Genomic DNA, 13,350 nt, shown 5'->3' with positions numbered 1-13,350 from the left:
AATGGTCCAGGAGACAATCATTGACACCCTCCACAAAGAGAGTAAGTCACAGATGGTCATTACTGAATGTGGTGGCTGTTTACAGAGTGATGTATCAAAGCATATTAAATGCAAAGTTGACTAGAAGGAAGAAATTGGGTAGGCAAAGGTGCACAAGCAACAGGGATGACCACAAGCTTGAGAATACTGTCAAGTAAAGCTGATTCAAACACTTGGGAGAGCTTCACAATGAGTAGAATGAAGCCGGAGTCAGCGCATCAAGAGTCACCACACTCGGACATCTTCAGGAAAAGGACTACCAAGCCACTTCTGAAACAGAAACAACGTCAGAAGCATCTTACCTGGGCTAAGGAGAAAAAGAACTGGACAGTGAACAGTGGTCGAAAGTCCTCTTTTCAGATAAAAGTAAATTTTGCATTTCATGTTGAAATCATGGTCCCAGAGTCTGAAGGAAGACTGGAGAGGCACAGAATCCAAGCTTTCCAAGTCTAGTGGGAAGTTTCTGAAGTCAGTAATGATTTGGGGGGGCGTGACGTCTGCTGGTGTTGGTCCATTGTGTTTTATCAAGTGCAAAGTCAATGCAGCCATCTTCCAGGAGATTTTGGAGCACTTTATGCTTCCATTTGCTGACAAGCTTTATGGAGATGCTGATTTCCTTTTCCAGCAGGACTTTAGCACCTGCCCACAGTGCAAAAACCACTTCCAAGTGGTTTGCTGACCATGATATTACTGTGTTTTATTGGCCAGCCAACATGCCTGACCCCTGAATCTATGGGATATTTTCAAGAGAAAGATAAGAAACAGTCGATCCAACAATATACAGATGATCTGAAGGCTCAATAGTGCCTCAGCAGTTCCACAGGCTGATCACTTCCATGCCACACTTCACTGATGCAGTAATTTGTGCTAGAGCAAGTCATTTGCTGTAATATGTGCTGCCGACCAAGTATTGAGTGTACAAATGAACATACTTTAAAGAACTTGAACTTTTCTGTTTTGAAAATCCATTTTTTGATTGATCTTAGGAAATATTCTAATATTTTGAGATACTGGATTTTGGACTTTCATGAGCTGTACGCTCTAATCATCAACATTAAAAAAAAAAAAAAAAAACTTTTGAAATGTTTTACTTTACATGTAGGGAATCTAGAATATATGAAAGTTTCATTTTTGAAAATAATTTACAATAAAAAAATGAACTTTTTCACGATATTCTAATTATATGACCAGCACCTGTATGTCTTTATGAAGATACAATGACATGATCTTCCATCTTTGCAGAGCAGCCTGAATCTTGCCCCTAAATTTCATCATCAAGCTTTTTTTGGGTGCATCGTCCAACTTATATTCACCGTCTCAAAAACAACACAGAAGACCAGCATTGTGTAAATAGTTTAATTGGACATTGAGAAATCATCTAATTTTAAATCTGAGAACAGATCTTTTTTGCAGTAAGCATACAATGCCTAAGATACAGTGATTTTGGAAAAAGATAAAAAACAAACACTTGCCAGTTTAATCCAGTTTTTATGAATGGAATGCTGAGAGATGAGACAGAAATCTATAGTGGCTATAATACTACTTCTGCATCTGATTTCTGATGTTTTAGTGTAGAAGTGACATTCTAGTTACTTAGCATAAGGGTGTGCTGTTGCCACATGTCTAAAGATTCAGGTTTTCAGTTTTATTAAATATACAAAATGCAGGAAAAAAAGAGAAAACTATAAGTTAAAATATTCAAATGTTGTAGTACAGAATGATTTTTTTGTTTGTTTTTTAAACAATATGTACAATATTAGAAGATTAAAAAGTTAAAAAGATTCAATTTTGTAACAAAATATCTGTACATTTAACACATTTTTTTTATTTTTATTTATATTTTTGCTTTTAAATAGAATTACACATCACAAGAAACTTGAATTTTCATTTGTGCAGGTCATTATAGAACCGCACAAAATTAAGTTTATGTAACAGGCCTTAAGGTGCGTTCACGCCATGTTGTGATTACCGTAATTACGAGATGTCAACTTGTAAAAAGCGTTCACGTCCTCATAGAGCTCGTAATTACAGCTTGTAAGATGGGAATTTTCAGAGAGCTCCTACCTGTACCACATGACCGCTGTAAATTCATTTAGGCCTTGATAGTGTTGCCATACAAACCAAACGCATAATTCCCAGTCCGAGGACGTGAACAGCTCCGAATAGAAAGTCACATGTTGTCTTCTCAAGACTACGGTTATTACGACATGGCGTAAACGCAGCATTATTTCCCATGAGCTGACCAAGAACAAGAAACAAGTCCAGTTACGGCAACTGAATGAACCTGTTCTCTTCTGTATTGAAGAACGAGTGCCACAGGGAAGGAGGTTTGCTGTAGTGGTCAGCGGCCGTACGTCACGCGCACAGTTAATGCAGTAAGTAGTGGCAAGTGCTTAAAATATATTAAGGAATATTCTGTGTTCAAAACAATGTGGATAGACAATATATATAAGCTGTCGATTACCACAGACAATATATTCAACCCCCTGTGTATCAAACAAGATTCCATTTACAGTAATGCACTTCCAATCGACGTATGGGGCAAGTGTGCTAGGGTTTAAAAAGCAGACGTACTGTAAAGCTCATATATTTATTAAAGCATTTTTATTTTTTAGTCTAAATCAGGGGTGCAAAACTCTGCTGAACAGCCATGCAGTTTAGAATTAACCCTAATTAAACGCCTATGATACAGCTAATCAAGATTGAAAAGTACAGGTTGGAGCAGGGTTGGTTTTGCACCCCTGGTCTAAATTGTAGGCTAATTTTAGCACTGAGACTGTTGTAGGTATTTGTGGTAGGTGAACTGCTGGTTATTAATGTACCAGTTACAGTCTTGACAGATGTGTTGTATTGCTAAGAGAATATTGGATAGTAACTGATTCTATCACAATATTCAAGTTAACATGTAATGATAATCTTGAGGTTTTACTTTCAAAACTGTATTTTTCTTGGCCCATAAACTGCCCTTTTAAATGCATTATTGTAAACAATAGTTTTGCTTGTTTTTACAAACTGAGAGACAAGTTGGATTTAGCTTCTCTTCGCAGAGCTTCACCTGAATTGAACATGGAACATGAATAATTCAATGAAATGAACTTGCTGAAAATGCTGAAGTCTGATTCCAGAACTTTCTTAAAGGCTGCTGAAGTTCTTGAATTTCACTTCTGCAATTTGGTTTATGTAATTATAATCAACCCACAGTTTGAGGACCAAAGCCTAAAAGCAGTATTGTTTGAGCAGCTTTTTAATTCAGACTTGTCAACAATCTTTCAGAAATGTGAGTTCTGCAGCCTTATATTGTCACATCAGTCCTTTCTAAAAAAGTCTTTCCTTACACCTTCTCCTACTTAACTGAACTCTCTCTCCATCTGCGCACCAAGAGTGTGACCTCAGCTCATGGCCTCCTGCAGTAACCCCACCATGACTGGGATCGACACTTCTTATTAGGCTTGGATCAGGATGGTCGATTAGTGCAAACAGCTGACTGACTAGTCGATTCGGTTATATAGATTTTTAAAGGGCCTGTTCCAATACCCATATGTGCGGTCTTTACACTTGACCACTTGTTTACTTGCATGATGTATTTCCTGCATCTGGCCCAAATACTCAAGTGAGCATGAAGATGTGCAAGTTTGTGTCGAACTTTTAACAGAGCTGTATTTTCAATGCTTTGTACTTTAAAAATAAACTACTAAATGTCTGGTCTGCTAGTGTAACAGATGAAACTTTTAATTGAGGTGCATTAAAAGACAAATTATATGTAAGATCTAATTAATTTAACTTACAATGGAAAGTTTCTTTCTTGACAACTCTCAAGTTTGGTGAGTTCCTGAACACGATGAAAACCATAAAACTGAAGTTTTAGAGATGGATTTAGTGTGTGTTAAGGACACTGAGCTTTGGCATTTTTCAGACCTGGGAGTCTTGTGCTCTTACTTCCCATTGTGGCCAAGACCACAAGTGTGGGTATTGGGACAGGCCCATCATATATTTAGTGGTGGTGCTTTAAAGTGGATGAAAGAGTGCTGCATTGATGTATTTTTGTTGGCCAACCCACCCTGGTTCCCTCGACAAAAAGCCAACAGGAATTTTCCACTGACTATTGGAATAATGCAGAAAATAAGCTCTGTGACCAACAAAAGTTTATGATTCTTACACATTTTTTCATCGTGAGAATCTTTACAATTTTGAATTTTGAAGCCTAAATATGATCGCCAGCAGTAAAAAGCTAAACGTAAACGAACGAAACTATGGTTGCATGACTTCAATGTCACGACCAACTCTTTTGCTGAACTTTTGAGTTAGAACAGTTTGCAAGAGCATGAGTATAAACACAATGAGGCTTTGAAAGCGGACTAGTTACTAGACGAGTTTACCGGTTCACAGTTGACAACCTCATTAGTTCCATTTAGCCATAGCAAATATCTTATTCTTTTACCTAGAATAAGTTCCATAAGGAACCAGAAGCACTAAAATAAATGCTAACTCGTTTTTTTTGGTTTTGGCCAACAAAAATATGTCATCCCTGCAAGACTATTAATAGATGCAACCTCTCAGAGGATTTTAGCACGCTAACAGTCTACTAGTACTGTCAGCACAGAAGCTACGTCTCCAAATTCATCCTTTAAAGCACCAACAACACATTTAAATACTTTACTACTGGACTTCAAATCACCTTCTGTGAGAAATGTTCTTGTGTCTCACCCTGCAGCATCTCAAGCCGTCAACATTGCATTTTTACAACATTTAGCATAGTTAAATGCTTCTCAAGCTGCATTCCAATTTATTGGGCTCTTTCTATCTGTTTTTTTTTTAAACAAGAATGTGCACCATGTGAACAGCCCAATAAAAACAGGACCCTTATACAGGCCTTCTTTAAGACAGACTAATAGATTAGTCATTTAGAAAACACATGATTGGTCAATTTTGATCTGTGGCGAAAGCACTGGAATGTAAGAGGCCTTTGTACAGGTTCATGATACATAAAGTGTTGGAACAGTTTTACATTCTGACACTTTCTCGAGAAAAACACTGATCTCGCCATCTACAATTTAAGCGCCATAAGATAAAAGACAGATCAAGACACTGTTTGTCATATAAAAAAAATCACAGACAGAAGACTGACTAAAACACATGTATGATTCAACACCTGAAGTGACAGATGTTAAATATAGGCACTTGACTTTCAGACCTGCTGTCATCTTCATTAGTCCTTCATTATTTTGTTCAGGAGCAGTTAGCTCCTCCCCCACTCCTCCAGCCCATCCAATCACATCCCCTCTGCCCTCGTCACATGACCATCTCTGCACTGTTGATTGGCCGCAAATTCTGATCATCAAATCGTCTTCGAACGCTCCTCCTGACGGCGTCAGCGCGCCTGTAAGGCTGGTTTCTCAGATCTGATGCAGGAGGAACAGAATAAAACAGTCAGTCGCTGAGTTCAGATCTTCTGGACATGCTGGTGGTCAACTGGGCAAAGCAGCTTGAGTTTTTACTGGATTAAGTACTAAGAATTTTATTTCAGCTTCTGAATTTATGGAATGGAAACACTGACGCTAGCTTGTTTTTGACAAGGATGCTGAGAAAAAACTGACTGTGGCCCCAAAATGTATTTGAACTCTCAAGTCACATAAAATCTCTGAATGTCACTGCATTATATAACAAAATATAAACACACGTGTCATTTTGTGCTCAAATGCTGCAGACACTTTTCTTTATTTCTTTTTTGTATGACTTTTAATAAACCAGTGTTTAGGTGGTTTTTAGTGGATGTACAGTATTCCTGTAGGTCATGGGTTCTATTCCCAGGAAAGTCAAGAATTGATCAAATGTGTTCCTTAAATCCAATGTCGCTTTGGATAAAAGCATCTGCCAAATTCATAAATGTAAATGTAAGTCAGTACTCCTCAGGTTCACACAGTCATTTTAGCAGAGTGTGGTCATATTAACTATCAACGGATACAGATGAAAATGCGTGGCAAACGAAGGCAGCAATGTAAAGCTCCAAACTTGTAAAACATCTTGTATAAATTAATATACTGTACTGTACTGAAATTCAGACCATCAGGCATGACTGCAGTGTACACAACAGTTCAATAAACAAGAAATATATTTTAGCTAAATACATTTTAGTCACAATATTGAAAGTTACTTAGATCTGACTGCATTTGTTCTCGAGTTAACAACTTACTGAAATTCAAATGATCCGGACTGAGTCTACAGTTAACAATTCATTGAATTCACAAATTGACTTAAAATAAGCCAACAATGGGAGATCTTTGGATCTTCCAGAATTTGGTAAAAAAAATTGTTTATATTACTATAGTTGTTATGTTACCACAGCAACTCTAGAATTACCACAACAAATGAAGTCAAGTACTTTACTATAATATGGTTCAAAAACACAATTTACTATAAACAAAATCCCAAGTCATTTCACTTGGCGGTAGGGCTGGACGATTAATCGAAAAGTAATCGAAACCGAAATTCAGAAACTCTAACCGATGTAATTTTGCCATGTTGGTTATTTTGTTTTTTTAATCCTGTTAAAGGAGCACTCCACTTTTTTGAAAATAGGCTCATTTTCCAACTCTCCTAGAGTTAAACAGTTGAGTTTTACCGTTTTCGAATCCATTCAGCCGATCTCTGGGTCTGGCCGTATCACTTTTAGCATAGCTTAGCATAGTTCATTGAATCTGATGAGACCAATTGCATCTCGCTCAAAAAAATGACCAAAGAGTTTCGATATTTTTCCAATTTAAAACTTGACTCTTCTGTAGTTACATCGTGTACTAAGACCGACGGAAAATGAAAAGTTGTGATTTTCTAGGCCGATATGTCTAGGAACTATACTCTCATTCCGGCGTAATAATCAAGGAACTTTGCTGTTGTACCATGGGTGCAGCAGGCACAATGATATTACACAGCGGCTGTGACCCCCTGCTTGCACAGGGAGCGTGCCTTGCAACCATGGAGACATTTGTGAGATGCGCTGCATAATAAAAAAACAAAAGAATTGTTCATTAATCGTAATCGTGGTAAAATGTTCAGTGAATTGAGGTTTTGATTTTAGGCCATAATCGCCCAGCCCTACTCGGCGGCCATCTTTGAAATGCCTCTCGGGCATTGAAGTGCACCTCCTATCTCTTTGAATGGGGAAACATCAAATACTCAAAAACTGTTTGCCAAGCTTTCCATTAAATTTCATATTTGAAATCACCAATGAACAACTGTCTCTTAAATTTTGTTTCTAAACGCTCAAATCATGACTAAAAACGGAATTCTTCAGGCTGGATCAAGCTAATGCTAAGGCCGCTGCAGTGACGTGATGACTTAACCAATTGGCGATTGGCTCTTGTTTAGAAGGCGGGACTTATTCCGCCATATTGCACGTTGCACTTTCTCCCATTCAAAACAATAAGATGACTTGTGTTATTCTATAGTCTTTGCTATAAATTACTATAGTATTTTTTCACCTGGGTTGATTTGTGTACTTCGTCCACCACTGCCATTAACATGCTACAACTATTCAGAGAGTTTGTATGAACTATTGTCTCAATTTCAACTTCTTTTTGTTTTGTGAAAATCTTTCTTTCAGTACATTTAATGCAGTGACATTCTGACATTTTTAAAGTGTTAATTTGGAGACAGTGCACCTACTACAGAAGCTCAACTCAAGGTTTTAATAGCACTAATGAAGACTCAACTATCTCTAAGTGTGGGTCAGTTCAACATGAGGCTATGCAGGCAGAGTCTACGTGTCTCAGGTCACAGCATCACCTAATCAAACTAATTTACAAACCAAATCAGTTCAACAAGGTGTACATGAGTACCTGGAGACTCGGCCCTTGAGGGTCAGACTTTAAGCCTGATGTATGTTAAATAGAACGACAGATAGAAAGAGAACACAAAAAGATGGCTTTTGTATTCAGAGTCAAAAGGTCTACAGTGGAGGGAGAAGAGTGAAAGATAAATAATAATAAAGAGAGAGATGCTTGCCAGGTCTGAGTAGCATCCAGTGGGGTACTACTGGAAGAGTTCCTTACCCTCCAGTGCACATTGGGAAATTTAGTAATATTATTCTTCTTTAAGGCTGAGTGGAGAGGAAACAAAAATGGAGGTTAGACTGGAGCAGAGTGGACCGGACACAGCGAGTAAAGCTGCCCAGGGCTCAAAGAGGAAAGGTCAAAGGTCAAAGGCAGGCGCTGTAGGGTGTTACTGAAGCGCTGCTGATACTGCGGTAATGAACTCTATGACTCAAGCTGCTCTGCACAATGGCTCCAGCGTCCAGATACAACAAAGCAAAAAACTGACCTCTGCGTGGTCACGTCATATTAAAACAGAGAAACCGATGACAATGTGTCAAGCCTCCCAGAAGTGCATTGTTATAAGCCAGGATGTGCAGTAAGTTGAGCTCAAGCGGGCATGGTGCATGGTGGAAACTAAACACAAAGCTATTGTGAATCTCAAGAAAAAACATCTTCCCAGTCATATTTCATAATAATAATAATAATAATGATAATAAAAATGTGTATTTTGCATAAAAAAGATTATATCATTAAGATTTCCAGCATCTTAACCTTTTCAAGACAAGTTCACATACAGTATGTGAAGCATTTTTTTTTTTTTTTTTTTTTTTTTTTACAGTAATGAAAATGAAGTAAACATTCTACATCATCATGAAAATACAATCCAAAAACTTTATTGTGCCAAAACACGATTCTTCTTATGTTTTTGTGTTTCTTTTGACTGAGGTGAAATATGACCAGGACAGTTTTCTTTTTGGTGAGATTCAACATTTGGCTATTTGGCTAAAAGCAAATAAATCTGAATGAGAAATGTCATTCACCCCATGCAGATGCATACAGTCAGTGAAGCAAATGAACCAAACATGCTTAGAAGAAGAGAACCATCTCAACATGCAGCAAGTTAAACACACATGAAACACAGGAAGTCATGTGATATCAGAACATCCCATCAGAACAGAATAAGATGGAGGAAGAGTGAGACAATGTAGAAAACCAGCATAATGCAAATGCTCCCCAGAATTCAATGACATTATATATATTATATATACTCACAATGACATGGACAAATGAACATGAAAGGAAAATAGGACAAATGAGCAAATCGTAATGTCACAAAACCATGTCCAAAACTCCAGTGTTACAAACATGACAACTTGATTTAAATGGTATAAAATGGGCAGATACGGTGCTATAGACTTACAAATATTACGGTTATTACAAATATATTTTGCCTATAATAATGTTCTATAAAAATAAAAAATATTAATCATGGCATGTTCATTATTATTTTGAATTGTTTTTTGTTGTTGAATTTTACATTTTAATTTTAATTTTGTTGTGTTTTTGTCATTTTAATTAATTATTGATTTAGTTTTATTGTCTATATAGTTTTTTTTTTTTATTTCACTTTTAGTTATTTTAGACTATTAAGTAAAAAAAAAAGAAATGTTACTTTGACAACTAGGTGAAATAAAATAAGTTTGTTTTTTTTCCAGTTAATGTTTATTTTAAGTAATTAATTTGTAATAATTTGTTTTTTGTAATGGAAAACTTAACTTTAGCCCATTTTGGAAGAGTGAAATACTATAAAAACTCAAAAAGTTTGTCACTGACCTACGGAAGAGGATTAGGGCCAAGCAATAATAAAAAAATAAAACCATCTCGAGATTAAAATTGTTAAATTTCTAGAAAAAAGTCGAGATAAAATGTTGAGAATAAACTCGTTAAATTACGAGAAAAAACGTGTTAAATTTCGAGAAAAAAGTCGAGATAAAATGTTGAGAATAAAGTCATTAAATTATGAGAATAAAGTCATTAAATTACGAGAAAAAAGTCGTTAAATTATGAGAACAAATTCGTAATTTAACGAATTTGTTCTCGTAATTTAACAAGTTTTTTCTCGTAATTTAATGACTTTATTCTCAACATTTTATCTCGACTTTTCTGGAAATGTAACATTTTTCTCATAATTTAACGACTTTTTTCTCGTAAATTAACGACTTTTTTCTTGTAATTTAATGAATTTATTCTCAACATTTTATCTCGACTTTTTTCTAGAAATTTAACGAGTTTTTTTTCTCGTAATTTAACAAGTTTATTCTCAACATTTTATCTTGACTTTTTTCTCGAAATTTAACGACATTTTTCTCATAATTTAACGAATTTGTTCTCGTAAATTAATGACTTTTTTCTCGTAATTTAATGAATTTATTCTCAACATTTTATCTCGACTTTTTTCTAGAAATTTAATGAGTTTTTTTCTCGTAATTTAACAAGTTTATTCTCAACATTTTATCTCGACTTTTTTCTCGAAATGTAACGACATTTTCCTCATAATTTAACAAATTTGTTCTCGTAAATTAACAACTTTATTCTCATAATTTAATGACTTTATTCTCAACATTTTATCTCAACATTTCTCTAGAAATGTAACAAGTTTTTTCTCGTAATTTAACGAGTTTATTCTCAACATTTTATCTTGACTTTTTTCTTGAAATTTAACAACTTTAATCTCGAGATGGTTTTATTTTTTTATTATTGCTTGGCCCTAATCCTCTTCCGTACTGACCCATATGGAATTTATATAGCAGTTTATTTTCTGCTATTTAAACTGCAGAAGGCGCCCACAGCACTCTCATTCAACCAATAGAATTTGCTTTTCTCAGCGAGGAACTGACACAGAAGTTTAAACCAACACAGGCCACACATACAATTGAAATGTGCAGAGAAACAGAGTTAATTCTAAACGCTGGTGTATTTGGATGTTTGTGACATCATATTTCCTCTTGTTACATTTATGTTACAATGATGAATTTATGACACTCGGTGCAAAAGAAATATGTGATGACATCATATGCTTTCCTCCCCAAACCCCCTCCATGCAGCAGTTTAGTTGGAAAAGAAATAAAAAATGAACACGCCCATTACATCAGAACCATACACCGACCCAGAGGGAAATAAAACCAGGAATGTGAAGTGTGAAGGGGTGCACACACACACACACACACACACACACAGAGAGAATGAAAGAGAGCAGCTTTATCCAGCGACCTTTAAGAGAGAGAGAGTCTAAGCTTTAGAAGTGGAGCTCCTCGTTGAAGTAACGCGAGCTGCGTTTGGCTGTGCGCGCAGTAAAGGGGGCAGTCTTCAGCACTGCGTCCAGACGAAACACACACATAACAACACAAACAACAGGGTTTAACTGCCAGAGCAACAAGCACAATGTTAGCACTTTCTACACACAACAGCACATTCTAGTATCATCACATGGTACTAATAGCTATTACATAAAGCTGAAACTATTTCAATATGGATTACATACATGCCTAAAATACTAATGCAGCTTTCAAGAGGATTGCACATGTTAAAAAAATGCTTTTATACTACATAATATAATTCTCTTCTTAAATATTTGGCTTATTATAGAGATTCTGTATTTTCCATGGTTAAAATTTAAATGAGAAATTTCATGTCATTAAATTCAAATTTAATTTTCCTTTAGAAATAATGTGGTTCAAACCTCTGAAACTTTTTATGACTTAAATCTCAATGATGTTTATTCTAGGTTCAAAGATAGTTACACTACCAGTCAAAAGTTTGGAAACATTACTATTTTTAATGTTTTTGAATGAAGTCTCTTATGCTCATTAAGGCTGCATTTATATCATAATATTGTGAAGTATTATTACAATTTAAAATTATATTTTTCTATTTTAATATACTTTAAAATATAATTTATTTCTGTGATGCAAAGCTGAATTGTGAGCATCATTAATCCAGTCTTCAGTGTCACATGATCCTTCAGAAATCATTGCTGATTTATTATCAATGTTGGAAACAATTGTGCTGCTTTACATAATTTTATAACCTGTGATACTTTTTCAGGATTCTTTGATGAATAAAAAGTTAAAAAAAATATCAGCATTTATTTAAAGTAGAAATCTTTTGTAACAATATACACTAGTACCGTTCAAAAGTTTGGGGTCAGTCATTTTTTTTCTTTCTTTTTTGAAAGAAATTAATAGTTTTATTCAGCACGGATGTGTTAAATTGATAAAAAGTGATAGTAAAGATTTATATTGTTAGACAAGATTTATATTTTGAATAAATGCTGTTCTTTTTAACATTTTATTCATCAATGAATCCTGAAAAAAGTATCACAGGTTCCAAAAAAATATTATGCAACACAACTGTTTCCAACATTGATAATAACTGAGTATCAAATCATCATATTATGATTCCTGAAGGATCATGTGACACTGAAGACTGGAGCAATGATGCTGAAAATTCAGCTTTGCATCACATACATAAATTATATTTAAAAGTGTATTATAATAGAAAACCATAATTTGAAATTGTAATAATAATTCACAATATTATTGTTTTTTTGTATTTATGATGATATAAATGCAGCCTTAATGAGCATAAGAGACTTTGTTCAAAAACATTAAAAATAGTAATGTTTCCAAACTTTTGACTGGTAGTGTAAGTTTAAATGGTTAATTCAACACTGGTCAAATGGAATTTTAATAAAACTTGATGCAACTTTATCCGCATACATACATACACTCACGTAAAGCAATATCTACTGTACTACAGTAACATCTCAACTGCTTGATTGCTTGTATTGTCACAATATGTAAACTACTGTATATTATCACCCAGCTCTAATATGCTAAATGTGACTATAAGGCATAAAGTTAAGATATTATAAACAACAACATAATGTTTTTATGGAAAACAGGTTTGTGTATTGGGAAAATGCTATGCAAATTTGACTTGACAAGTGGACCTAAGGAAAAAAGAAATTATAAAAAAAAGTATAATATGACCCCTTTAATGAGATAGTTCACCCAAAAATGAAAATTCTGTCATTAGTTATTCACCCTCATGTCGTTCCAAACCCATAAGACTTTTTTTCATCTTTGGAACACAAATTAAGATATTTTTGATGAAATCTGACAGCTTTCTGTCCCTCCATACACAGCTACGCAACTGAAACTTTGAAGCTTCAAAAAGTGCATAAAGAGATCTTAAAACTAATCCATATGAATTGAGCGGTTTAGTTTTTTTCTGAAGAGACACGATCGAGTATATGAAGAACAGATTGAAGTTTGGCTTTTATTCACATAGAAACATTCATCAGCTAAACATAAACGGAAGCTCAACCAAAACTGCTTGATGCACAAGAACAAACCTCTTGCGGAAGCTCAAACGTGCTGCGTAACACTGTGTCCTAACCAGACACGATGCTATAAAATTCCAGCGACTAGCAATTTGACTG

The 13,350-nt window shown here is 35.1% G+C and overlaps 1 protein-coding gene across 6 annotated transcripts in view; it reads right to left on the bottom strand.

Annotated features, from left to right (window-relative positions):
• Positions 1 to 1,381: 1,381 nt before the first annotated feature.
• The window catches only part of fmnl2a (formin-like 2a), a 114,667-nt gene continuing 102,698 nt past the window's right edge, over positions 1,382 to 13,350 (bottom strand). Inside the window, exons 26-27 of one of the 6 annotated variants that reach the window (XM_048192928.1) lie at positions 11,118 to 11,219; positions 1,382 to 5,438 (exon numbers count right to left, since the gene is read on the bottom strand). In XM_048192928.1, the coding sequence (XP_048048885.1) occupies positions 11,143 to 11,219 (77 nt within the window). In that variant the 3' untranslated portion in view covers positions 1,382 to 5,438; positions 11,118 to 11,142. Of the gene's footprint in view, positions 5,439 to 7,408; positions 8,132 to 11,117; positions 11,220 to 13,350 lie in introns of those variants that run through there. The other 5 variants (XM_048192926.1, XM_048192929.1, XM_048192925.1 and 2 more) reach the window with 5 other exon arrangements.

Source organism: Megalobrama amblycephala, linkage group LG6 (assembly GCF_018812025.1).
Source record: "Megalobrama amblycephala isolate DHTTF-2021 linkage group LG6, ASM1881202v1, whole genome shotgun sequence".
NCBI classification, from domain to species: Eukaryota; Metazoa; Chordata; class Actinopteri; order Cypriniformes; family Xenocyprididae; genus Megalobrama; species Megalobrama amblycephala.
The sequence above is the reverse complement of the archived record's forward strand: the minus strand, read 5'-3'. Positions and strand labels throughout refer to the sequence as shown.